Source organism: Ctenopharyngodon idella, chromosome 14 (assembly GCF_019924925.1).
Source record: "Ctenopharyngodon idella isolate HZGC_01 chromosome 14, HZGC01, whole genome shotgun sequence".
NCBI classification, from domain to species: Eukaryota; Metazoa; Chordata; class Actinopteri; order Cypriniformes; family Xenocyprididae; genus Ctenopharyngodon; species Ctenopharyngodon idella.
In genome coordinates, this window is record NC_067233.1 from 29,546,382 (window position 1) to 29,573,545 (window position 27,164).

Genomic DNA, 27,164 nt, shown 5'->3' on the forward strand with positions numbered 1-27,164 from the left:
ACTATAGAACTATAACATTTTGGGCTTGTGTTTTTGGAATTTCATGGCTTTTATAAGTGTTTTTCTTGTTCATCAAGGAGATGAAGTTGAATTAAAGGCTGAATCCTCTCAGGTGGTGGATGATGACGATGACCCTGAGAATAGGTATAATTTATATTTGCTGTGAATTTCTGTTTTTAATGTTTCTGCCCGTTTAATCACTAAGACTGGGTTTTAAAAATATTATCTAGTGAAAAGTATTAAAGTACTCCTATTATGCTTTTTCGGGTATGACTTTTCATGTTGTGTGCTGTATAGCTGTTTGTAAATGTAAATGATCTGCAAAGTTTCAAAGATCAAAATGTTTCATGATCTGAGATACTCTCAGATCACAAAGTTCATCATCAGTGTTCTGTCAAACTATAACATACACATAGACACTGTAAACATACTGTAATATAAAAGTACACATTGATAATATAAACTTTAACCTCCAAGTGTGATGCACTTACTGCCTCAGATGCAGCTGATCTAATAACGGACAAAACTCTGGTATTCACTCTATTTGAGCTTGATTTTAGTAAAATGTTAATAATATGACACATGCAAGTGTCTGACAATATAAAGCTACAATACAAACTTTGTATTTTTTAAATAATTCAACACCAACACCGAGTTTTTTTAATTCCTGAAAAATAGCAGTTTTGGACATACAAGGTTTCAGCCCGACAGTGACTCCTTCTGCATTAAAAAACAGTAACTGTTGGACTTCCTGTTATTAAGCAGAATCCACATTTGTTTTTTCAATATTTATTGTTTCCTGGAAATCGAACCCATGTTGTTGACATTTGTAGTTACATTGAAGCACATCATTCTGCATCTGATTAAGATGATCAAACTACTTACTTTAAAAATAAAAATATCTCAGACTGGACAGTCACAAGTTAAAATAAGTTGAGTTTTTATAGACTTTTGGCCTAATCTTGTTTCTATCTCTTCTAAAAGAATTGCCAAGAGGATGCTTTTGGCTCAGATCAAAGCCAACTATTCATCTGGAGCTGATAGTTCATCGGATGATGAAAACGCAGACAAAGAGGATGGGGATTCGGCAAAGAAAGGAAAAGATGGTGCAAAGAAGCAAGAAGGAAGTGGTGAGTTCAGAGTTGGTTCAGATTTAATGCAGTTTGAAGCAGATGTGTTCTTGTCATGTATAAAGTATTGATGTTCCCTGCAGAAGAAGAGGATGAAACTTCAGACTCGGGCTCAGATGTTGACGTGAAGAAAGGTGGACGCAGGCACCGTTTGTTGCGTAAGAAGTTGACTCTAAGTGAGGGTGACTCTGATGACGAGACCCCAGTCAAAAACAAGAAAGAAACCAAAAAGAGAGGCAGGCGGAAAGGTTGGTGTCAAGTCTAAACATAAGCTGGCACTTCTGACTCCTCTGAATGTTGTTGTTGTTGAATGGTTTTATTGATGTGCGTTTGTGTAGTGGACAGCGACGATTCGGCAGACTCGGACTTTGAGCAGTCGCACTCTGGTTCCAGTGATGCGTCAGCGCTCAGTGAGGCTGTGAGTGAAGATGCGGAGGAAAACAAGAGCAATAAACGCAAAACACGGTAAGGATAGCAACAGTTCTGTAGTTTGGTTTTTCATCTCAAAGCAGTTTGGTTTTTCAACCGTGTTGAATTTGAAATGAAATGTCAGTGCAGTGTGAGCTTTAATTTGAAAGACTTTGCATCCATCACCAGCTACGTTTACATAGACACCTTTTGTTATCTGATGAATCCGAATGTAGTGTTTACATGAACGCTAAATAAAGTGATCGGGTTAATGTGCACGTTTATGTCACAAGCTTCAGATCGGAGTTGATTTTTTGATATGCACACACTGCACGAATATACAGAGTTTCCTGCTGTTTGTGCATACCATTCTCCTACATTGCTGCTTTTCATTGTTTCAAAGAGCAGACTTGATATTTATATATTTCGGATCCTAATTAGGAGACGATGAGCACGTAAACCATTGTGCCGTGCTACTTTTATTTATCAAGCAGTAAAGATGCCCAGTCATTTTTAACAGGTTTGTAGTAAGTACTATAGTAGTAAGACCAAATTCAGTATACACCTTATTGATGATACATACTTTGTACAGGGAAGCAGATGAACACAGAATATAAAAGCAACACAAGGTTTCTCGTCAAGCGGTTTTTCCATCAAATACCATTATAAAGAAAACTCGTTGCATTCATATTCTGGGCATTTCTGCTTGCCTTTATATACAGTAGTCAACATTTGAAGTGGATCAAAAAACTTCATCAAAGTTGTCCTAAGAACTAAGTTGTCCTAAAAAGAAGGTTTTAGGACAACTTTGAAAGGTTTTGATCTGCTCCAAATGTTGACTACTATAGTATGCATTAGGGGTGTCGCAATATACCGGTATTGACGATAATCGTGATGTTCAAAGCATGAAATATCGGCATCGTGTTAATTTAGGGTGTGACAATATACCGGTATTGACGATAACCACAATATTTAAAATGAATAAATATCATGATACCATGACACGTAAATACTCCAGTGCCAGTACCTGGTTGACCTCTCAGGTGGCAGTATTGCACCTTAACGCTGACACCTGTCAAACAAGAAGACACAGCGCGCGCAGCTATAGAAGAAGAAGAACCATGTCGTCCGAGCAGGAGAGCAAGAGGCTCTGTCCACACCCGAATAAAGTAAGCTCGACAGTATGGGAGTTTTTTGGCTTCAAAGAAAACACTCTGCAGAATTTGCCTGGCTACATCAGTGCGAAACTTTTTACCCACCTCCGTGTCTATCACCCTGCGGATTACGCCATTTTACAGAGAGTAAGTTCTGATTATTTTACTAGTCATGGAATGAGAAATGTTGGGCTATATTATCCTGTTAACAGCGATTTTCTTTGTTAATTTATTTAAATAAAGGGTGATTCTTTTAATAAGCACCACATTTTCTTTACTCGTCTTACTCAGCGTGATGTAGCTATGCATGCAGTTATATGCCCTCAAAATTCAAGATACCACAGGCATTTTTACCCCGACGAGTTTTTGTCATTTTGTCCTTTTTTTTTTTTTTTTTTTTTTTTTCTTTTTCTTTTTTTTTTTGTTCTGAATGAATGAGTCATTTGAACAAATCGGTTGAATGAATGAATGAATGAATGAACTCATTAAGACTGCCACCTACTGGCAGTTTAGTTTCATGTTTAAAGTACATTATTTTAATTATTATGTGCAGCAACCCTGAAAAAGAAAAACTAAATAAAGTAAAATTAATTTGACTGATACATTTTTCCCCCCAAGGATTCTATAGATACCGCGATATATCAATATCGTGAATTCTTTTGGTCATAATAACCGTGGTGTGAAAAATCTAATATCGTGACAGCCCTAGTATGCATCATCAAAAAGGTGAAAACTGAATTACGTGTTTAGTCTATCCACCTTATTTTTCAATGTGGAAATAAGGTAAACATACCCTATCACTGTTTTAGTACATTAAGGCACTTTAAAGATGGGTTGCACCAATAAGGATTAAGCATCTTTAGCCTGGCATCGTTCACTCTCCGCCTGTGCTGCTTGATCAGCCCTTTAATTCTAATGGTCTTTCTACGTAGTTAATCTGTGTTTAAAGTTTTAAGTCTTAGTTTTAAGCGGTCGATTTAAAATAAAACCCAGTTCAACAAGTCCTTAGTGTTAAACTTTGCTTGCTAATCCTTATTGGTTCAACTCACCCTAAGTGTTTTTCACATTAAGCGTTTTAGAACGTCCTGTTGATTTTAGTGATTGAAATACTGCAGCAGGTGCTGTAGGCTGTATGGATCACAAGTGCCCAAAACTTGCATCTTGTTCACATATTTTTGTTTTTAAGATGGAAAATTGACAGGCTTGTGCTGCAGTTCTATGGCTCTTTTGCCCTCCAGGGCTCCGTGACAGTCGCATGACTGAAAACTATGACGGGTTACATTTGACTTTTTTATTCCGACTGTGCTACTAGTCTGATTACAATCAGATTGTTAGGGTCCATGTAAGTGCAGCTAATTTTCAACGCTATTAGAAAACCATTCTTTTGTTAGCCATGGCTATTGACACATTGTTTCTCCTAGGGGTGCATGTTAGGGGTGCTTGTCCCATATTTATGAACTAATACAGAAAACAAAGTGGCATCCAGAATTGTCTTCCATGAGGCTATAGTGCACATTACACTGCAGCAGCACCATCTAGATGATAAATGGATAGTTCACCCAAAAATAAAAAATTCTGTCATTTACTCTTCTATCATCATCTTACTTTGGTTGGGTAACCAGTCGACGGTTGTACTTCCATAATATTTATACAGTCTTCAAAATTTATTCTTCTGTGTTCAGCAGAAGAAAGAAATTCATACCAGTTTGGAACAACTTGAGGGTGAGTAAATGATGACAGAATTTTCATTTTTGGGTAAACCATCCCCTTAATGTCCATCACCTGATCCCAATGCAGCTGAAACAAAGAGAAACTCAGTATTTCTGCAGGCCTGACAGAGCATCTTGAGGGAAACGCTCCCCTTTTGACGACATCTATGTTTTACAGTTACTTATAGTAGAATGTTTAAAGTAAACTAGTGAAAGTGATAGCTGTATTGAGTTTAGCTGTATAGAGTTCATGGCTCTGATCTTTTGTAAGAACCCTCTACTACTCACAAATTCAAACTAGCAGTTTGGGGTCTTTTTTTATTCAGCAAGGATCTTTAAATTGATCAAATGACAGTAAATACATTCATGATGTTACAAAAGATTTCGGTAACATTTTAAAATAAGGTCTCAATAGCTAATGTTAGTTAATGTATTAACTAACAACGAGCAAACTTTTGTTACAGTATTTAATAATCGTTGTTCTTGTTTGTTAATTAAAATACAATTGTTTTTTTGTTAGTTCTTGTTAGCTCAGGTCCATTAAAAAAATATTAACAGATACAACTTTTCATTTTAAAAATGTATTAGTAAATGTTGAAATTATCATTACCTAAAGTTAATAAATGCTTTAGTTAGAACTAACAATGAACAATAAAAAAATACTTTGAATGTAGTGAAGTAATGTTAACAAATAAAACCTTACCAAGTGTTACCAAGATTTCTATTTAAAAATAAATGCTGTTTTTTTTTTTTTACTTGTTTTATAAAATATCCTGAAAAAAAAAAAAATCTGTTTTCAACATTGATAATAATAAGAATTTTTTCTTTAGCAGCAAATCAGCATATTAGAATGATTTCTGAAGGATCATGTGACACTGAAGACTGGAGTAATGATGCTGAGCATTCAGCTTTGATCACAGGAATAAATTGCATGTTAAAATATATTACAATAGAAAAGTTATTTTAAATTCTTATAATATTGCACCATATTACAGTTTTTACTGTGTTTTTTATCAAATAAATACAGCCTTGGTGTGCAAAAGAGACATCGTTCAAAAACATAAAAATCTTATTGACCCCAAACATTTAATGGAAATGTATGTTTTAAGTGTTTAGTCTCAAATCAAATGTGCAAATAAAAAATGTTATCTCTGGCCACATTCTCTTTTTGTATAATCTTCTGCTTCATTATTATGTATTATTAATCATGGTTTTTAATGAATATTTTTTAAGACAAATTAATCTATTACTGTTCTCTGGGTTAAACAAAACTTACCTAACATGTTCTGGTAACACATGTAGGTCGTCCAGAAAAGCAGCCAAAGACAGTGAGAGAAGTTACCAGAAAGAGAAGAAAAAACGACGTCGCATTAAGGTTCAAGACTCCTCATCCAGTGGCAAGGTACTATGTAGTACAGATCTATTTCAGCACAATGAATAAAGTGTTGATGTCTTTATGTGAAATATGTTTGGTTTTTCTGTTCACAGAGTGGAGAGGAAGAGGATGGAGATGGTGAGGGTGATGGTGAAGGGGATGATAAAGGAACACCCAAAAATCGCAAGAAGATCCGCAAGATCATTAAAGATGACAATCTGCGGACAGAGACCCGAGATGCTCTGAAGGAGGAAGAGGAGAGGAGGAAACGCATTGCTGAGAGGGAGCGGTTGAGGGAGAAACTACGAGAGGTAAAAATCTAAGATGCAAATATTTAGAGCTCAGCATCGTGAAACTGTTCTGCTGTATTGTAGTTTTCATCTTGTACAGAAAACTCAAAGCTGGTGCTCTTTGGTTTCAGACTATTGTGGTGGAGGAGTCATCACAGGTCACGTGTCCCATCACCACAAAATTGGTGCTCGATGAGGACGAGGAGACCAAGGAGCCACTAGTGCAGGTTCACAGGAACCTGGTGACCAAACTCAAACCCCATCAGGTGGATGGTAAGTCAGCAGTCGCCTTGTTTTTTTTCAGTACCAGAAATCAGTAACCAGAAAATTATGCATCACGTGTGTGTGTGTGTGTGTGTGTATATATATATATATATATATATATATATATATAATATGTATGTGTGTGTGTGTGTGTGTGTATATATATATATATATATATATATATATATACATACACTTTTATTTATACATTTTTATTTTCAGTACCAGAAATAAGTAACCAGAAAATTATGCAACACACACAAACACATATATAATATTTCTAATATGTCCCTGAAAAGGGTTAGCCGAAGTAAATCAAAGTCATCATAAAATAAAAATTGACCTCATTTCTTTCTTATAAAATGTTTATGGTCTTTTTTTAAAATGATTTTTTAATAAGAAAATAACTTTTCTGCACTAGAACTTTTTTTTGTTGATGAAACCAAGGCTGCAATGGGCCCCAAAAAATTATATACCAAAATGTCACAAAAAAAGGCAGCGGCTATTTGCACTGTGTAAATAGCAACTAGATTCTGTTTACACTAAGTGAAAATAGTGATAAATTCTATTTATACTATGTAAAAATAGCATTATTTTCTTATAAATAGTGACAGATAGCCTACTATTTGCTCCTCAGTGTTGTACATTAAACGGTATGCAATAATAACAAAGTAAATTATTATATTTATTAAAAATATTAAATGGATGCTGCATTGTTGGGACAATAAAGCCCTCCCCTTACCTACCCCTAATTCCTGTCCAATCTGATATGCGATGGGAAAAGGGAGTAGAGCGAGTTCGGCAAAAGACGGATTCGAACTCTGGTTGATTCGTGTCAAAACTTACTGTCATGTGCCTTATCCCTACACTTTTGTTACTGTTGATAATCTAGCAACTTCCATAATTTTGTCTGGCCCAACCAGATGTCAGTGGGTGGAGTTAGTGTAAATAGCCTCTGCCAACAAGGCAGTCTATTTGCACTTAGTGTAAATAGACATTCCTGCAAAAAAAAAAAATAATAATAATAATTTACCCAGAAATGTGTCTTGTTTCAGAAGTTAAATGTGTCAACTAGTAATTTTATTTATACATTTCATTTTACTCATTTTACTTTTTGGGGGGCTTAATTTTTTCTTTCAAATGTCATGCATTCATTAGTTTTCAAAATATAAAAAACAAAAGAAGGAATCTGCACACCAAGATCCATTGAGAAACTGTTTTAATGAAGATTCTCATTTAAAGTAACAGCAAAGGTTTACTTCCGCATAGCTATATAGCTAATTGGTGCAGGACTTTTTCATATTTAATTGGTTTTAGTCCATCATAGTGTCCTTTTCTAAGTGGAGGAAACATGGAAAAACACAGACACCAAGTGATGTTTTGTGTTTGTTCTGTTTGCAGGTGTGCAGTTTGTGTGGGACTGCTGCTGTGAGTCAGTGAAGAAAGTAGAGAAGTCTTCTGGTTCTGGCTGTATTCTGGCCCACTGCATGGGTCTGGGCAAAACCCTCCAGGTAAATGTGTTATTTATTTATTTAATATTGTAATTATTTCTTTGGAACCATCTTGTTATAATACCATGTTATGAACAGCTGTAAATGATATTTGTTTTTTGATTATGCTGTGGCTCCATTGCAAATGTGACTCTGCCATTCTCTCTGCGTCCTGCAGGTGGTGACGTTTCTCCACACTGTGCTGCTGTGCGAGAAACTGAACTTCAGCACAGCTCTGGTGGTGTGTCCACTCAACACTGTGCTCAACTGGCTCAATGAGTTTGAGAAGTGGCAAGAAGGCTTGAAGGACGAGGAGAGTTTAGAGGTAGAGATTTGGTATTGTATCATGTAGATCTTTCCATTTGAAACTCCATACAAAGTATGCTGAAGTATAGCATTTGAAGTATTGCAGGGCTCAATGCTAAGGATTTTTCTACTGGTCCGGTCGGGCCAGTGGTTCGAATTTTTACTTGCCCTGCCAAAATTTTCACTGCCCCTACCACAGAAAAGTAATAAATAAATAAAATAAAATAGGCCTAGTTATTGTTTTAGTTGTTTTTGATCTATGTAACCTTTAATAAATAAGGTTATGACACCAAAAATTACTAGCCTAACTCGTATAAATTTTAAATATTGTTAAAGACAGTCAGTAATAAAAAAAAAAAAAAAAAAGGAAGAACAAATAATCAAAATATGAGCACTAGCTAGGGGTGGGAATCTTTAAGTCACCTCACGTGAAATTCTTAGAATCGATCCAGAATCGTTGGAGAGAGAATCGCGATGCATCATTTTTTTTTTTTTTCCTCCCACCCCTAGCGCTAGCACAAATAAATACAACAGAACATATACGAATGGAATAAACAGTTCTTTTCAGGTTTGTAATGTAGGTCTAAACTAGATTTTCATGTACAGAAATGGTAATTAGATGTAAAATATCACTGCATAGTCTTCACTGTATAAATAGATTAACCCTTATTAAAAATTATTCAGTCAAGAGCAGTGAGCGATTTCTTTTCTGTCTTTTGTTTGATTAACATTAAAAACTGACAGCAGTACTGGCCCGAACGATGCAGCACTGGCCCGAGCAAGCAAGTGATAGTTCCGTCAATTGGCCTGAGTGTCTTTCACGCTGGTCCTGGGCCATCAGGCAATCCTTATTATTGAGCCCTGTATATATGAATGTATAATGAATTTATATTGAAGTGGCCATATTGTATGTAATATGTGGACTTTAGGAAAGTAAAAAAAAAAAAAATGGGAAAAATGTTTTAATTAAATAAGGAGTTTTTGCTGCTGGTCCTTTAAGATATGTGCAAATGAACTGACCTCAGTGTGCTGGCATAATTATCATCATAATTCATCGGGGTGTCATGCACATGCATTATTAAATTATAATTCAAATAAACATGTTTAAAGATATACTAAGTAACTTTTGGCCCTCTAACTGCATGCATTTTGCGTCGATGCCTTTTCCTCTGGATTTCAGGTGACAGAGCTGGCCACAGTGAAGAGACCTCAGGAGAGAGCATATGCTTTACAGCGCTGGCAAGAAGATGGTGGCGTCATGATCATAGGCTACGAGATGTATCGCAACCTCACGCAAGGACGAAACATCAAGAGCAAGAAGCTGAAAGAAACCTTTCAGAAAACTCTAGTTGATCCAGGTGAAGTTACTGCATTAGCAAAGTGCTACAATGCACAAATTGTGATTTGCAGTCCTGGAAAAAAATCATTGAAGTGAAAATAAAACTGACACGCTGCTGTAAAATGTTTAATTTTCTAGAACTTTTTTCTTTATGAAGGAATTCTCTAAAAAATATTTTTAGAAATCCTTATCCAGCAAGCATGAACAATTGGCAAACCATTGTAAACGTGTTGGTCAGAAGCTGTGGCAACACTGCCTGTGACCACCGCACACATTTAGATAATGGAAATGAGCTGAATTGGCTAATGTTTTGATGCACAGGTCCGGATTTTGTCATCTGTGATGAGGGTCACATCCTGAAGAACGAAGCATCTGCTGTTTCCAAAGCCATGAACTCCATCAAGACTCGTCGGCGGGTGGTGCTGACGGGAACTCCACTGCAGAACAACCTGATCGAGTGTAAGTCACTCTTATTGGTAATGCTTAGGGATGTGATGGTACACAAAAATGACGGTTCAGTACATACCTTTGAAGTCACATTTTTGCATGTTTTCAGTACAGCGGGGTAAAATTGAAACACAAAATTGCTTCTTTTTTACTCTTGTGGCGGGAGGAGCCAATGACAGACACAGTGGGTGTGGCGTCAGGCCTCGGAGAGGCTTTTATTTAACAGAAATAAAACAAAACGTTCAAAAACAGAATAAAGTGTCCGAATAAACAGGGGATCTGGTGTCCTCATCGTGCCACGGAAACGTGTAAGGAAGGATAGTGAGCAGATAGGATGGGTCCAGGTAAGGGGCGGTCTCACTGAGCTCGTAGGCCCCTCCTCTCTCTCACACCCACTTCAGTCGGGAACCTGGTGAAGGGCGGTGTTTTAAAGGACAGGTGGCGCTGATAATAAGGGAGAGGCAGCCGTTCCATCACACTTTGTAATAAACAGTGGATCACTGAAAAAACTATGGTTCTGTCTTTACATAAAATGTCAATACTGCTGCAACACTCTTCATACTGCAGTTTATGGTGCTGTTGTAAATGGGTGAAGTGCTTCCACATTTGAATGCAAAATATTTAATGAAATATGAAATATTTTGTAAAATATGCACTCCATTTGTATGTGATCCGGTGATCATTCAGTAAAGTCTGTGAAGGATTACTAACTTTTACAGGTAAGGATACAATCTTAAAATGTAATGTGCTGAGGAACACAGGTCTCAACTGCATTAAACAGCACACACATTTTGCATGAGGGCAAGCTGCTTTAAACTGTAAGCTGAATTTGAAGCTCACTCTGTCTTATTTTTCAGAAGTATATCAATATAAACGCTAACGTTCCATCATAGGAGAGAAACTGAATTTCAAATGACGTTGGTCACACACAGAAGTTACGTACAAGCAATGGTTAATTTAATGCTGTATTCGTTTGGTACGCATGCCAAACCCGAAAGGCCCATACCGAAAATTTTACTTATTTATTTATTTATTTATTTAAGTGTCTGGTTTTCAGCCAATGCCATGATCTCAAAATTGCCAAATATCAGCTAACATATTGGTAGATCGTTAGTTTATTTAGTAAAGAGCATTAATATTTTATAGATTGAGCTTCCAAATGGCCCTAAAAATTCAGTGCTCCTTGACTCCCAGAAATTGTGATCCAACTAGCCAATCAAATTGGAACCTGTGATTTCAACCAGCTCCTGAGTACTTGAGTGTGCATTATACCTCAGATAGTCAGTGGATGGTTCATGGTTATGAAATCTGATGTGGAAAGTATGTTATTCTGAATTTGGAAAGACATCTATAAACACTTAAATTATGACAGAAATTATTTCTGGGAGTGAAAATGTCATTTTCTGCCCTCAGATCACTGTATGGTGAACTTCATTAAGGAGAACCTGCTGGGATCAGTGAAAGAGTTCAGAAACCGCTTCATCAACCCAATTCAGAATGGTCAGTGTGCCGACTCCACACTCGCTGATGTCCGTGTCATGAAGAAACGAGCACACATCCTCTATGAGATGCTGGCAGGATGTGTCCAAGTAAGCCACATCAGCCAATGATGGCTTGAATGTTGTACTTTTATTTATCTCATGTAAAATGATTTTACAAAATACCTGTCTATAAATGATGAGTGAAATAATCAATGCTTAAAATCTGTTGTTGTTTTGTCCCACAGAGAAGAGATTACACTGCCCTTACAAAATTCCTGCCACCAAAACATGAGTATGTGTTAGCGGTCCGGTTAACACCCATTCAGTGCAAGCTTTATCGATACTATCTGGATCACTTTACAGGTACGACTCTACGTCTTTCTTTTTATTGCATGTTTGCTCTTTGTTGTTAAAAGCAATTCGAAATCTAAATTTCCCTATTTATTATCATAATAAATGTCTCTGGATTCATTAGTGCAAATATTCGTAATCTTTTATCAACATGAAATAATTTTCCCACCTTTGAAATGACATTTCTGTTGATGTAACAGACTACGTGAAGAGGAAAAAATTTGTGTCTCAGCACACATTTCACAATCCATTTAAGTTTTGATGAATAAAATCCATCTCGCCTATATCTATTTCACTCAGAAATGTTAAATTACCAAAGTTAAGTGCTGTTTCATGTTGAGTTTTAATCAAGTCAAATGTGTGATACACCTCATAAAGTCTATCAGCTAACCCCTGATGTCTCCTGAGGTGAAACCAGCTTTTACCCACCGGCTCTTCTTTTTCAATTAAGTGGTTTAGAGGTGTTTAGTATAAGTGGTTTAGCTCAGGCCGCGATTGTTCTGAAGCAGCTTTGCAGCTGGGAGAGAAAGAATGGCAGCTGGCACCAGGCCGTGGGGCTATCTGAACAAATTCCCATGTCCTTATCTAATGAAGAGCTTTGGGAGAATTTTCCAGCCAGAGGCTCATTAGGCTGGCTTTCCTTTGAGTCGCTGCTATGCTACTGCACTGCTGTTGTGACTGTGGGTGCAGACCCCCAGAGACCACCAACCAGACACTGTCTTTCCTTTAATGCTTGTGCTTTTGTCCTGGTGGCCTGCTTTACCCAAACCCTTATCCAATTTCATGCTGCATTTAGGTGAACTCACATTCAGCATTTTACACACACTGCAGTGATAACTACACTACAGTCTGTGACATTTTTTTGCTAAAATACAGTCTTCTGTCACAGCCTTATATGCAGCAATGACTATATACTCTGACCCTGAAAATGCAGTCACTCTAGACTGTCACACATGGTGGTGTTTTTTTTTTTTTTTTTTTTTTTTTTAAACATAATTCAACATGTAATCAGAGCCCTATAAAATCCATTTTTGTGTTTCCCAAATTCTCTTTGGGAAAAATTCTACTTTAATTTTAATTCTTCTGGATTTTGTTTGAATAAATTTTTATTGGTCAAAATAACATTCAATTAATTGAAATATAAAGCTTATACAATTATAACGTTTTTAGGGCCCTATGAAATCTGTTTTATTTTTTCACAAATTTAATTTTTCTGTATTCAGTTTTAATGGTTTAATTAAATATTAATAATCAAAAGGCATGTCTAGGCAGTTTTATTGTAATTTTTACAATAGTAGGACTCTATGAAGTTATTTTTATTCCAATAATTTTTTCCCGAAATTCTGTTGTCAGTTTTAACTTCTGGATTTATGATTTAATACAAATTTATAATCAAAAACAGTGAGAAGCAAATGAAGCCATAAAACAATTTAATTATTCTTTTAAATTTATTCAAATGAAAATTAAACAATTATTTATTTTTTGGCGAACAATGGGATGCAACAGAAGTTCACTGTTAATATTAAAACATTGAAGAAATTTGTGATAAATTATTTTGTGATAATCATTTTTATTGTTATTATTATTGTTGTTGTTGTTATTTTTACTTTTAGAAATACATTCTACTTTGCAGAGTGAATTAGCACCAGTAAACTGAAATGCTTTGCTACTAGGTTAATTAACTCAACCGAACACATTCTATATGAGAATATATATCAGATATGTGTCTGTATGCAGACAAAATATTACAACTTGCATCTGCACAAAATGACACACATGCACAAGTAAATTTGACTGTGCTAGGCAGAATGTGTAACTCCTGTTGTGGATGCTCTCTTCCGGTGACGACGCACAAAGAATTTACAAATTGTATTACAATAGTGTTCTCATTATAATGTGATGCATTCATCATCAAAGTGATTCCAGGCATCACTGCATGCTTTCAAAGCCATTGCTTCACTTTAGTTCTCCGGCCTGGACGGCATGCTGTCCTAACGGTAACTTATCAGACCTCAAGGTACCACACAAAATTTTGTTTTCATGAACAATCATCACTGGTACTCGTGCCCATCCCTTGTAGACGGGCTTCAGGCTCTGTGCAATATACAGTATGCTAGTGTTTATTTTTGAACACAGCAGTCATTTGTTTGGCAATCATTGGTTTTAAGATGTTTGTAGCAAAGCCTTTCTTGAAGACTTTTTTTTTTTTTTTTTTTTTCTTGTGGTTTTTGAGTGGGGGATTTTTTTGCCTTATTTTTCCCAAGTATCAGTGTGAAAACAGGCAGTGTGAGCCTCTCACAGTCCTAAGAGCTTGTTTACCTGCTCAGTTAATCCTCTGGGCTAATCTGAATGCAGGATTTAGGACGCAGCAGTGCTCCATGCTCTGGCACGCTGGGCTAGAGACTGTGCCAGCAGCGGGCACTAAATGTCTCTCTCTGAACAGGTGTTGGTTCTGCCTTGGAGAGTGGAAGAGGTCGTGCGGGAACCAAACTCTTCCAGGATTTCCAGATGCTCAGCAGAATCTGGACCCATCCGTGGTGCCTCCAGCTGGACTATATCAGTAAAGAAAACAAGGTGAGGGAATAAAGACAGCGGACTGCAGACTTCTCTGGAAACACAATACGAGGGAATTTAGGATCTTTCCTTGAAGTCATTACTTTCTGTGCACATGCAGGACTCCAGACCCAAAAAATTACTAGGGAGCCACATGATGTTCTTTAGGCCACATTTACATTACATGGTTTAAGTGACTCAATTCCTTTTTCTTTTTTTTTCTTTTTTTCTTTTTTTTTTTCTTTTTTTTTTTTTCCTCCCATGTGCCACAGAACGTGTAAGCAGCTAGATATTATAGTTAATAAAGTTTTAAATATGGATATGGATATTTTTTTCTTAGAAAAACCCATCACTTTGCTTCAGAAGGCCCTTATTAAGTCCCTAGAGCCATATGGATTACTTTTGTTATGGATGGATGTTTTTTTTTTTTTTTTTGCTTCAAAATGTGGCCACCCCATTCACAACCATTATATAGCTTGGAGGAGCAAGGATATTTTTAAATATATCTCCGATTGTGTTTGTCTAAAAGAAGATAGTCATATACACCTAGGATGGCTTGAGGGTGAGTAAATCATGGGATAATTTTCATTTTTGGGTGAACTATCCCTTTAGGAGACCAATGTTTTGCTAACCTTTAAAGATGGTGCGGAAAGCAAAAGCTTGTATTATTTCGTCTGTGCCTATTGCAAATCGCAACTTTTTGCTTACTTTTCTACCTAAGTTTTTCCGGGTTAGTACATCTACCTTGGGTTGTTTCGCCAAGTGTATAGTGTAAATGCAGATATTAGATACGGGTCACTTTTAAAAGATGTAAGCTGGTTAAAAAAAAAACAAAAAAAACAAAAACAGATATACTCAACAAATCGGAATTAGGCATCAAGACCTGCATTGTAAATGCGGCCTTAGTTGCCAAAGAAGCACTTTTGTACATGCTCAGGTTCACATTATCTATCTAAAATTTAAATAATCAGTTAGTTTTACAACATTTAAAGAGAGAGTTCACCCAAAAATGCAAATTCTGTCATTTACTTACTCTCATCATGATAGATAAGACTTTTGTTAATCTTTGAAACATAAATTAAGATATTTACACAATATAGGAGTTTTTAATGAAACCTGGACTATTTCTGTCCCCCCATTGAAAGTCCAGGTAACCAAAACTTAAAAGATCCAAAAAGATCATAAAGGTGAAGAGACACAATCACTTTTATATGATGAGCAGATTTAATCAGGCTTTTATTTACATAAACAATGATCGACACACACAGAGCATACAAATCATACATCATACAAAATGATGAACACAGAAGCTCAAACATGCATGTTGCGTGAGAACCAGTGATGTTTGTTCTAGCGCATGATACAAGAACTTCCATGTTTACCATATGTGATTTGCACTATGTATTTGTGTTAATGTGTGAATAAAAGACTAAATTACACCTGTTCATTATATAAAGTGATTCGCTTCACAAGACTTGAATTAAACTGCTTGATTTATATGGATTCGTTTTATAACACCTTTTTGGATCTTCTAAGTTTTGGTTACCTGGATTTTCAGTGGAGAGACAGAAATCTCTTGGGTTTCATTAATGTGTTTTGAAAATAACAAAAGAGAGTAAATGATGACAGAATTTTTATTTTTTATTAACTATCTCTTTAACTCTGCTGATTACAGTAGCAGCAGCTTTACCGTTTTTTGTTTTTCCCTCCATGCCAACAGGGATACTTCGACGAGGACAGTATGGAGGAGTTCATAGCCTCAGAGACAGAAGAGTCCTCCATGAGTTTGACCTCTGAAGATGAGAAGCCCAAAAGGTTTTAGATGAGCCCTTACTCTACCTTAGCAGTTGTCCTGTTTCCTACCTTAATTATGACTGTTCTGGTTCCCTAAACCCCCATACAGGAAGAAGAAACGAGGCAAAGGAAAAGAGCAGAGCTCAGACAAGTCTGACAGTGATGACCTGGAAGTGATTAAGGAGTGGAACACCAGCTCTCGTGGTGGAAACCCTGAGGGGAGGAATAGAGCAGAGCCTGTGGAGGAGGGTATGACTGAGCTTACTGACACAATCACTTCCACAGATAGGAGTTAGGCAGTGTTGTTATTACTAATAGTGGTTGATTGACCTTATCACTGATTGATACTAATGACCCAGATGATGTAATTTTGTATAGTTAGATAGTATAGTTCACACCTATTAAATTAAGTTACTTTTCATACTATTTACAATTCACAATTTTGGGGAAAAAATTAGTTATTAATATGATGTTGGTAGATTTTTCACCTGACACTAGTCACAATAACTTCTGCTTCCTTTTTATGGTTTTTGTGTGCTGAAAATTTGGATCCAAGATCCCTGCTGTTCATGTCTTCTGCAAATATAGGCACAACAGTGTGTATTTGTGTGTTTTCCTTAGTTCGGGCCTCATCCAACTCTGGTCCTGGCAGCCCGTCACCGGACTGGTACAAAGAGTTTGTGGTCGAGGCAGATTCTGAGGTACTGGAACATTCTGGGAAAATGGTTCTTCTTTTTGAGATCCTCCGCATGGCTGAAGAAGTGGAAGATAAAGTGTGAGTTAAGTTTTGTCATAGTAGCATCAGGTCAGAATTCATTGTCTTCAGTGTCATATCATCATTTATGTGATGGTCTTGTGTACTCAGGTTGGTGTTCAGCCAGTCTCTCATTTCTCTGGACCTCATCGAGGATTTTCTGGAGTTGGCAGGCAGAGCCAAAGAGGAAGGGAAACTTTCGCCGTACAAAGGTGAGACATGCTGGTATTTAGTTAATTATTGTACTTTTAACAGTATTTTCCCTCAGCCTTGAGCACACTGCTTTACAAACTCTTTTGTTTTTGGGGTTAGTCTGACATTTTTTTGCCACTCAAAGTCTGCATGCTTTTCATTCTCATTCAGAGAATATGTTCTCTTGCAGTTAATGAGAGTATATTGTATTTACTGTTTTGCGCAGTGTACATCATTTTTAATTCTTTTTGTGTCAACATGAAATGGTCAATGAGTCAGTCCATGTTTCCAAAGAAAAAAATTCTTCAAAATGTAATGAGTGTATCTGCCTCTTAAACGACTTTCCCTTTTGGCTGACGTCACATGCATAGGCTATTAGTCATTTTCAACCATTAGTCAACTAGCCATTCAAGCATCATGCCAGCATTTTAATAATGCCAGTATTTCATATATGTAAATATACAGAAATAGATGTAAAAATAAATAAATAAAATAATAATAATAAAAAAACACCTTTGGAATTTGTCTTGCCCGTGGGTTTATAATATGTGACCCTGGACCACAAAACCAGTCATAAGTCACACAGGTAATATTTGTAGCAATAGCCAACAATACATTGTATGGGTCAAAATTATCGATTTTTCTTTTATGCCAAAAATCATTAGGATATTAAGTAAAGATAATATCTCCCATCAAGATATTTTGTAAATTTTCCTACCGTAAATATATCAATTTAATTTTTGTGAGTGGATCTGCATTGCTAAGGACTTTTTTTTTCTCCACCCTCAGATTCCAGATTTTTAAATAGTTGTATATCAACCAAATACTGTCATATCATAACAAAACATGTATCAATGGAAAGCTTATTTATTCGGCTTTCAGATGATGTATAAATCTCAATTTTTAAAAAAAAATGACCCTTTTGACTGGTTTTGTGGTCCAGGGTCACATACAATCCTGTAATAATGTTTATTTTCCCCCGTTCTCTTTGACTTCATATGGATTGTACAGTGACCCATATGTTTATTATGAGTGTTCTGTTGTAAGTTTATGGCCAATCTTGTTGTTTTTATTTGAATTATATTTGCTGTAAATTTAACATTGATTTTAGCAAATAAAAAAGCAAAGTGAGCACTGATTCAGTGAGTGCAAACTGTGGTTACATGTGAAAACACATCTTATATTTGCGCACACATCTGACACAGATCTGGGTTAAGTGTCTACAGAAACACACAAATATGTGCATGTAAACATAAAGCCTCTGGAATAAGGTCATGGTCCTAATTAAACCCTCACAGCTGTTTTTACTTTAATTTTGAAAATGATTAGGCCTTTTTTTATTTTACAAAAAAATGTTTGCTTAAGGCTTTGCAATTTGAAATGAAAAGATCACAGAGAAATAATTGGAAACATATTGAAAAGTTAGTTTTGAGCAAGAGTGTGGGAGGTCACAATATTAAATGCTGAACACGAGTTCTCTAGGCTTTGCCACCTATATAGGGTGCATACTTCCCCAGAACTCTTCATATACAGCACACACCCTACACAGCTGTAGAAATCCTTTGCTAGAAATGGCTTGTTGACTGGCTATGCTGTTGTTCTTCAAGGTGAGGGCAAGTGGTTCAGAAACATTGACTACTATCGCCTGGATGGTTCCACGAACGCCATGACCAGGAAGAAGTGGGCAGAGGAGTTCAATGACACCAGTAATGTTCGGTAAAAACAGTTTTCCCTTTGGAGTAGCAAACAGTGGAGCCGTTCCTCATTTTTCCACGAGTGTCAAGCACTTGTGTTCTTGTTCTTCACAGGGGTCGATTGTTCCTCATCTCAACCAGAGCTGGTTCTCTTGGGATCAACTTGGTAGCTGCAAATAGAGTCATAATTTTTGATGCCTCATGGAACCCATCCTACGACATTCAGAGTATTTTCAGAGTCTATCGCTTTGGTCAAGTGAAGACTGTGTTTGTCTACAGGTTTTTGGCTCAGGTGAGAAATTTAGTTCTGATGTTTGGATGAATTTATTTGTTGTGTTCATTTCTATGTAGAAATTCACACGTTTATTCACAGACAGGGATTATGAATAGAGAGTTAGTTGAGAGACTCAACTAACACCAGCTGGATGATAACACATGTTGCTAGTAATACTTTTATATGCACTTGTTTTCTGATTCTGCAACAAGCTTGACTAATATTTTCATCCAAGAGAGCATACGACATACTGGGATTGCTTTATCTGCAAAGCAGGACTGCTTCTATAATAGCTAAAAATGTTGCTTATTTGGGCCAGTTACTAGGTCAGTGATCAGATCTGTAATGTTTTTTGGCCTGTTTCTTTCTAAAGGGAACCATGGAGGAGAAGATCTATGACCGGCAGGTCACCAAACAGTCGCTGTCCTTCAGAGTTGTTGACCAACAGCAGATTGAACGTCACTTTACGATGAACGAACTGACGGAGCTCTACACATTTGAGCCCGACCAGCTGGATGATCCCTCTGAGAAGAAGAGCAAGCGGGCCACACCCATGCTCCCCAAGGTGAAAACCACTTCATTGCACCTGTGTTTCTCTTTCTCAGAAAACATATAGGTGTTTTGTCTCAAATTGTCAAGTCAAATTTATTTGTATATTTTTTTCACAATACACATTGTTCAAAGCAGGTTAATAGAAAATCATGATGTTATTGTTTATAATATGTTAATATCTTAATGCCGCATTTAGCAGATTCAAGCTGGCTGCTAATATAGTTTACATTTTGTGATGAAACAAGCAATCAAGCAGTTGAGATTTACTGTATGGCTTTACATGAGTGTACTGTATGAATGCAAATAAAGTTGGATACAATATCCAACTTTATGTATAGAGCTGGGCAATAATACAGTTCACATTGTGCGACAATATAAACAATCAAGCAGTTTGCAGTTGTTGTAACCCCAGTAAGATCTTGGGTGAAAAGTTACTAAATGGTTTTCATGTCAGTCTGTGCTATATACATCTTAGCCAGTCAATGTTGTAAAGTGTGACCAAAGTTTTTAAGTCATCGGTAAACATCCACCCTGACATTGCCATTTAGACACAAAATTAAAATGATACATGATACATCTCAATTTAGACTTGTGGCTGGACAGAGAAGATAATGGACTAACTGTTCTGAGCAAACTCAAGGATAATTTGGTAGTATGATTATAATGTGACAAAAACAGTATAAATCAGTACATTTTCCTATATATTGGAAAATATATCATAGACAAGGTAGTGTCAATTTTTATCTGAACATCTTTCACACATACCTTTGTGTTTCAATTTCTGTGCTCCTGTTGGGTCATCATTAGTCTGGTGTCTGAGCTTGTAGTCTCTGTCTTGAGCTTGAAGCATCACGCGATCCAAGACTAGGGACAAAAGAAATCTTTCTACGATCCCCACAATCAGAAGCATGTGTGCACCTAGGTGAAGTTGAATGCTCCTGGCCTTTGTTTTGTTCTGTGCACGTTTCCTTTTGATGTTCACAAGGGATGAGACACTGTTATTTACTCGTGCGCCTGGCTTCCAAACCATGCAGTGTTTCTAGAGGGATGAGGACTGGAAGAAAAGTGCTCTGCTCTTGTCTTAATAGTTTTGTCCCCTTTAACGTTTCAAAGCACAGGTGCGCAATCACAGGAGAGAACCCTGAAGGTTTTACAAGACCACATTGGCCTTCGATTGTGCATCTAATCATTCACAACTGCAGGCAGCTGCACACAGCTACCTCTGTGACCCTTGTTTACTGAAGAGCTTTATATTGCAGAACCGGTGATGCTGGGATCCTCTAATTGGTGGCAAAGGCATCTAGAACACATAAACTGTGTCCAAAGCACACATCAGCATACCACAGAAGGGTTATGTTGGTGATACAGCCCTATCATCTCTCTTCTGAAGTCTCATTGTTCTATCCTGAGCTGCTATCTTTGGAGTTGATATTTGAGAAGCTTGTTGTTCTTTATCAAGCTTTTAATCGGAGATGGAGCCCAACCTTTGCACTCAGCAGATGACCACATTTGGCCATATGTGCACCAGAATGTAGCAAGTCAGCTGTAATGGATGGAATCTGCTGCCTGTAATCGTCTGAAGATGAGTCAGTCATCCCTCAAAGCCTGTAGTCATATCTCTATTTCTCACAATGCCCTCGCCAAGTTTACGGAACACAGGAAATATTTCTAAACTTGGCAGACCTCTACCCATCGCACTTTTCCTTACCTTGTGTATGTCTGTCAATACCTTCATCCTTTTTTAGTAAGCAAAAAGAATATGACACTTGCACTTTTTTTGTAACCACAAATCTCATGTTCTTTGGAATGAAAAGTTAGAGATGTTGAACTATTAGCTAATATAATAAAAAAAAAAAGGCTACAATTCTTTTTGTACCTTCTCAATTAAACAATTAAAATCTTACAGCGGCATCATCATTTTGACAATCTTCAATTTATTGTACAACAAGAACTTATTATTAATTACCAAAAATATAATATTTAGCTGCCGCATTTGCGTGCAACCCTGTTACTTCATGAATCCCCCTCCGTTAAAATGAATAATTAATAAAATTGTAACACATCATTTGGACCCTTTCTTACAACCCAGTGGGAAGACAAGTAAATTCATTCTATTTTCCCAAATTTGAAATGCATTGTAGTTTTATGCATTTAAGCTCAACCATTCAACCCCATTACCAAAAAAAGTTTACCAAAACCAAAAAGTTTTTGAAAGAAAAATGACCTTGCGTGTACAATTTTTAGTATTTAACCTAGGAGGTTGGTAATATATTTCATTTGTTTATTTAATGGTTTTAAAAAGTATTCTGGCATGTCCTACATTTTGGTCCTACAACAAAAGGGTTGAGGGGAAAAAAAAACTCATGAAATAAACATAATAGTACACTATAAACTTACTCTGATCTACCGATAGCAATGCTCCCACCAGTCCCTCTTTCCCCCCCAAGTTACTTTCCCTAGTATTTCTGGGAAGACTCCCCCTCCCCCTCTCCATCTAAAGCACACATCCTGCTTCTGAACCTGTGTGCCGTTTCAGCTCACCCAAACATCATGCCATCACGAAAACCATCTGTTACGCTGATTCACTATTTAGTCTCTGAAGTTTTCAAAGGAACACTGTAAACCTCCTCTGACCTGATGAACAGTCATTATTCCAGACCCCTTTTAGGATGTTCTTGTGCTTTTCAGAGAAACTAATTGGAGACAAAGGAAGCTAGCGGACTTCCACTCTAATGACAAAGAGGAGTGTTGTGGCCCAGACACAAGAGCCACCCAGCTTGGGGTCTGGCCCTGCCTCAGGCTTTTCGGAGGCCCTTTATAGAGCTGAGACCCGTGGGCAGACTTGACTGACATGGTCGGGTCGGTGTGTACATTTCCTGACAGTGGTCCATCGGTGGGAAAGTGGTAATTTGTTTTCGCTCAGGCTCCCCTGCCGACTGGGTCTCGTTGAGCAAAGGAACAGACTTTAGTTGGGGTAATTAGGTGCAGGAACCGGTCTTAAGTCCCCCAGATGTTCCTTAAATGAGTAGTTGCCTTCAACCCTCCCATTTTTAGATATTTGCCCCAACTTGGATGAAAGAGCCGAAGGTGTGAACTGCAGTGCATCGTAGAAGTTCTCACCTAAAGTCCTCCAGTTAGTAAATAGTTGTAGTTGTAGTTGTAGTAGTTGACACAGGCCTGATGGACACCTGACATCCGGTTCTGTGCCAAACAGCAAGAGCTCTGCAGACCCAGACTGTTTATATCAGGGCACTGAGGTTATGTGTATAATTTGTGTGCAGCTGTAGAGTGCGTTTTGCCTGGCTAAGGTTAGGTATTACAAATATCTCAATCCTTCACATTCCTTGAGTCTCTTGCCCTGGACCCCTTGGTTTCTTTGGTTTGTGCACCTGCATGTCAAACATAGTGTCTTGTGAAATTTGAGGCAAGCATTAGGCTCTTCATTTTAAACCACTAGATTAGATTTTTGTTCACAGGGATGCCCATTTTAGGTCATGAAGGTCAAGTTGCACAAAACATGACATGTATAGTTTAACAAAAAACAAAAATTCTTCCACACTTTTCCAAAGCACCTGTTTCTTTACCTTCTTTTTATGGCTGTAGTCTGTCACACTTCCATTTTCCCACTCTTCACACCCTGTCTTCTAAAGAGCATACAGCAAGTTTATAGCTGTGGTAATGAGCGAAATAAAATGGAGTTTGTGAATATGGATTGCATTTAATATAAGGTGGCATGATGAAAAACCTTGAGAGGCAATTGGGCTGAAATAGCTGTAAATGGGCTGAAAATTTTTCAGTAGGAAGCCAAATGGCAAGAAAAAAGACCTTAAATCTTTGAACCTGATTGCGTTTTTCACACCAGCAGCGTTCATCTGGGACCGTGTCTTAAGTAAATTGGCTTTGTTTGCCAAGTCGTAAATGTATGTAGTTGAGCAGAGCTCTTCAAGTTTATTTGAATGTTCTGTTTCACCAGCAGTGATTTGGGAAGCCATGTCTTTGTGTCAGCTTTCTATTTTAGGAAAACTTAAAAAATACTTACTGCTGTCAGCCGTTAATTGATAGCTTTTTAAGCCAATTTAAAAAATGTCATGCAGAGAGCGAACAAGCTGTCAAATAATGCATTAAGAGTGCCACTGTTCAGGCAAAACTTAAGACAATTTTGCCAGAAAGGTCTTTGCATAACAGTCTTGATAGATGAGTAGAGCTGGCCAACATGTACGATTGAAATGGTGCACAGTTCAGTTCATTTATTTATAAAGCACATTTAAAACAACCTCAAGACTGACCAAAGTGCTGTATAAGAACAAAGTAAACAAATGCAAACATTTAAAACATACCAAGGAGCAACATTACCATATTAAATGCTAAGGAAAACAAATAAGTTTTCAGAAGAGATTTAAAGACTGATAAGGAAGGTGCTACTCTGAGTTGCACTGTCAAGCTATTCCAGAATCTAGGCCCCACCACCGAAAAGGCTCTATCTTCTCTTGCATATGTTGCAAGTTGCGCAACAAAAGGTCAGTTTTCTTGAAAAATGTTCGAAACAACCAGTTCTGTCAGTAATATTGATTTGCACTGCTTAGGGAATGTTACTGGGAATGTCTGTGATTAGTGCATCTTCTAACATTGCTCAGTGTAATATATATATATATATAATTTTTTTTTTTTTTTTTTTTTTTTTCTCTCTCGCTTCAAAACTGGGTAGGACACGGTGCATCATTCACAGCATAAAGACTTTTTCCAGCTAGTGAGAAAATTACAGTGAAAAAACGCACATTATTAGTTCAAAAGGAACTTGTATGTCAGTCAACTCAAGCTTAACAGAGATTGTTATGGGGGTCTACAATCGATTTTCAAAAAGATGCATGGGCAACAGCAAAAAAAAAAAAAAAAAATACAAAGACTCACAAGGAAATAATTTTTGTGGTTGTGAAGTGAAAGAGCGCTGTGTTCAGACACGGGCAGATCGACTACTCCTCACCTGGGGCTGTATTTATCCTTGCAGCAGTCTGGCTCAAGCACCTCAATGCTTTGATCAAAAGCAAAAAGCTTCCTCCCCCCGTTTCACTTCCTGTGGGATCCCAACTCCCAATTTCCTTGAGAAAAGAAAAAAAAAAACCTGCAGTGTGCTGATTCCCCCATTGCCCCACCCAACCTATTCCACATCCATGCATAGAGTAAAACGATATCCTTTTCCTAAGCCGTCATTATGCGTGGGGTTAGCTCACATTATGACAATGCAGGAGTTCTTGTTACCGTCATTAGTGCCTTTGGTCGAGATGCACATGTAGGGCAGGTTACGGAGACAGACGAGACCACCCGCGGAGCTCCAGCCTGGAGATTAATCAGGAATCCCAGAATTCCCTGCTCCCCTGGATGGCTTCACTGTCATTTGACCCGGCGGCTCTGTGACCCATTTACCCAGCTTAAAATTGGACAATGTTCAGATAAGCTCAGACCCAGGTCGGCCCTCTCATGATGGCGAGTGTTTGAAATGTGCTCAAACAACAGCTTCATCATCGAATTGTCTTTCGCTCCAGAGACACTTTCGCTCTGCACACTTTCACCAAGAGGTCATCTTTTCCATGGAGTCTTTTTCATGGTTGTGATGTAGAAGGGGTTCCTCACATGGCAGCATCCAGCAATGTTTTAATTTAGCCACTTAGCCAGAAATTACCATCACTCATCCAGTCGAGTTTGTGGAGGGTATAAGCCAGGTCTGGCGTGATTGTACTTGCTTTCGCCACATGTTTTTATTTTCCAGCTATCAAAGCCATTTACTGAAAAGCCTTGATGTGGACGGATCTGTAGCTGTGCTCTCCATTACACTCTGCTGTAATGCAGAAAGCATGGCTCTGTTATTGGTACCTGTCTTACTGCTGTTATCTTTCTTTCTTGAAATAAACCTTGATCTGGTTGGAGGATGATTAAGGTTTTCTCACTTCATTCCTTAGATTCAGTTTATCCAAACCTTTTCTGAAGCAATTTAGTAATCAGTCCTAAATTTGGATACATGAGGTTTTTTCTCTTTGAACGTTAGTCACGATTATGATTAATTTTGTTTTTGTTTTATTTTGTTTGTTGTTGCTGCTCAATTGAGTGATGACGTAACTATAACGCGTTTTATGTTCATAGGGTTGGGATCCAGCAGTACACTGGAGATGTTTCCAGATCTTGAGGACCTTTTTAATGTAAAGTGCAGGCAAGACAAAGAAAAGCAAACAATAGCTGTAGAGTAATTTTAAACCATGTTTGTAAGAGGCCTGGTTGTGAATTGTGCGCCGCTCAGGTATTGTTTTTAATAACAGTGTAGTCATGGATACCAGAGTTGCATGAAAGCATCTGAAGTTATTTTAAATGTCCTCTTGTGAACACTTGGCTGGAGGCTGTTTCTTTTTTATTTTTAGCTTTGTAGTGCAAACTAACTGATATTTATTTATATAAAGGAGTGTGTTATGAACACATACTGTAGCCTTAAGAACTCAAAACTTGTCCAAAACTAGACACACACAAACGATGCAAAAAAAAAAAAAAAAAAAGACTCATTCTAAACCTTTGTAAATTTTTGACATCAAGTAGATGAATACGTCCCCATGTACTATTAGGTGATCAGAATCTTAGGCCGTCCAGTCACAGTGAGGTAGTGACAAAGAAAAGGAAGTAAAGTAGTGACACTTTTCGTCCATATTGTGACATACATCTTAGAGTAACGGGTTATCGGAAAAGAAGAAATTTAGGGCGGAACATGGTTCTGTGTTTGTGTTAGTTAAATGGTAAGATGTGGGCATGACACTCAAAAGAAATATATATGGATGAACCATTCACAATAATTTTATGCATACTTCAAAAGATTAGTTTTTTTTTTTCTGCTTGGTAGGCCACAGAAATGTTTAATTGTTGATTTTGATCAATAATCATAATGGTAATTTATTAGAGGGTCACATCTTTGTGTATGTGTGTGTGTATTGATGTAGGATGTTAACTGGTTAACTCTCAGAGTATTAGTAGACTGCTAGGTTATCATACTAATACTACTAAAGTGGACCATCAAAGTAGTGTTATCTGTTAACTTTTTTTTTTTTCTTCTCCCTCTCTCTCCCCTGTACCAGGATCCTGTCCTGGCAGAACTGCTTCACAGTTACAAAGATCAGATCGTCGGCTACCACGAGCATGACTCTTTGCTGGACCACAAAGAGGAAGAGGCCCTGAGCGAGGAAGATCGCAAGGCAGCCTGGGCCGAATATGAGGCCGAGAAGAAGGTGTGTAGCCTCAAAAACCCTTTACTGTTATATATATATGTAATGATAAAAATATTATCTAATACCTGCATATCAGTCAGCAAATATGTTTGTTACAAGTGTTCTATGAGCATTTTTTGAAATATGTATCTTTCAATTTAAACTTTTTTTCGGTATCTGTCCATTACTGGTAGCTGTTTGCGAAATCTTGGTGAGGTATTATTTCTCTAGTTATGGACTGCATCTCACAAATAATATTGTGGAGTGATTATATAAGAAATGAACAAAAAAGGCCCATTTTAGTTATGGACACATGACCATGAGATAGGTCTAACTGTATACATATGTGCTTGCATAAAATTCCTCAAA

The 27,164-nt window shown here is 37.3% G+C and overlaps 1 protein-coding gene across 5 annotated transcripts in view; it reads left to right on the plus strand.

Moving 5' to 3' along the window:
- atrx (ATRX chromatin remodeler) overlaps window positions 1–27,164 on the plus strand; it is a 48,240-nt gene that overhangs the window by 14,535 nt on the left and 6,541 nt on the right. For all 5 annotated transcript variants that reach the window (XR_007924947.1, XM_051860796.1, XM_051860798.1 and 2 more), the window contains exons 10-31: window positions 78–144; window positions 985–1,130; window positions 1,214–1,378; window positions 1,469–1,595; window positions 5,704–5,803; window positions 5,890–6,087; window positions 6,198–6,339; window positions 7,732–7,841; window positions 7,999–8,145; window positions 9,307–9,484; window positions 9,787–9,924; window positions 11,326–11,501; window positions 11,639–11,756; window positions 14,188–14,318; window positions 16,018–16,112; window positions 16,201–16,340; window positions 16,713–16,866; window positions 16,957–17,057; window positions 18,645–18,753; window positions 18,846–19,023; window positions 19,379–19,570; window positions 26,667–26,816. Coding sequence is in view for 4 of the 5 variants with exons in the window: in XM_051860796.1 (XP_051716756.1) it covers window positions 78–144; window positions 985–1,130; window positions 1,214–1,378; window positions 1,469–1,595; window positions 5,704–5,803; window positions 5,890–6,087; window positions 6,198–6,339; window positions 7,732–7,841; window positions 7,999–8,145; window positions 9,307–9,484; window positions 9,787–9,924; window positions 11,326–11,501; window positions 11,639–11,756; window positions 14,188–14,318; window positions 16,018–16,112; window positions 16,201–16,340; window positions 16,713–16,866; window positions 16,957–17,057; window positions 18,645–18,753; window positions 18,846–19,023; window positions 19,379–19,570; window positions 26,667–26,816 (3,062 nt within the window). In the remaining variant the exon portion in view is untranslated. The remainder of the gene's footprint in view (window positions 1–77; window positions 145–984; window positions 1,131–1,213; window positions 1,379–1,468; window positions 1,596–5,703; window positions 5,804–5,889; window positions 6,088–6,197; window positions 6,340–7,731; window positions 7,842–7,998; window positions 8,146–9,306; window positions 9,485–9,786; window positions 9,925–11,325; window positions 11,502–11,638; window positions 11,757–14,187; window positions 14,319–16,017; window positions 16,113–16,200; window positions 16,341–16,712; window positions 16,867–16,956; window positions 17,058–18,644; window positions 18,754–18,845; window positions 19,024–19,378; window positions 19,571–26,666; window positions 26,817–27,164) is intronic.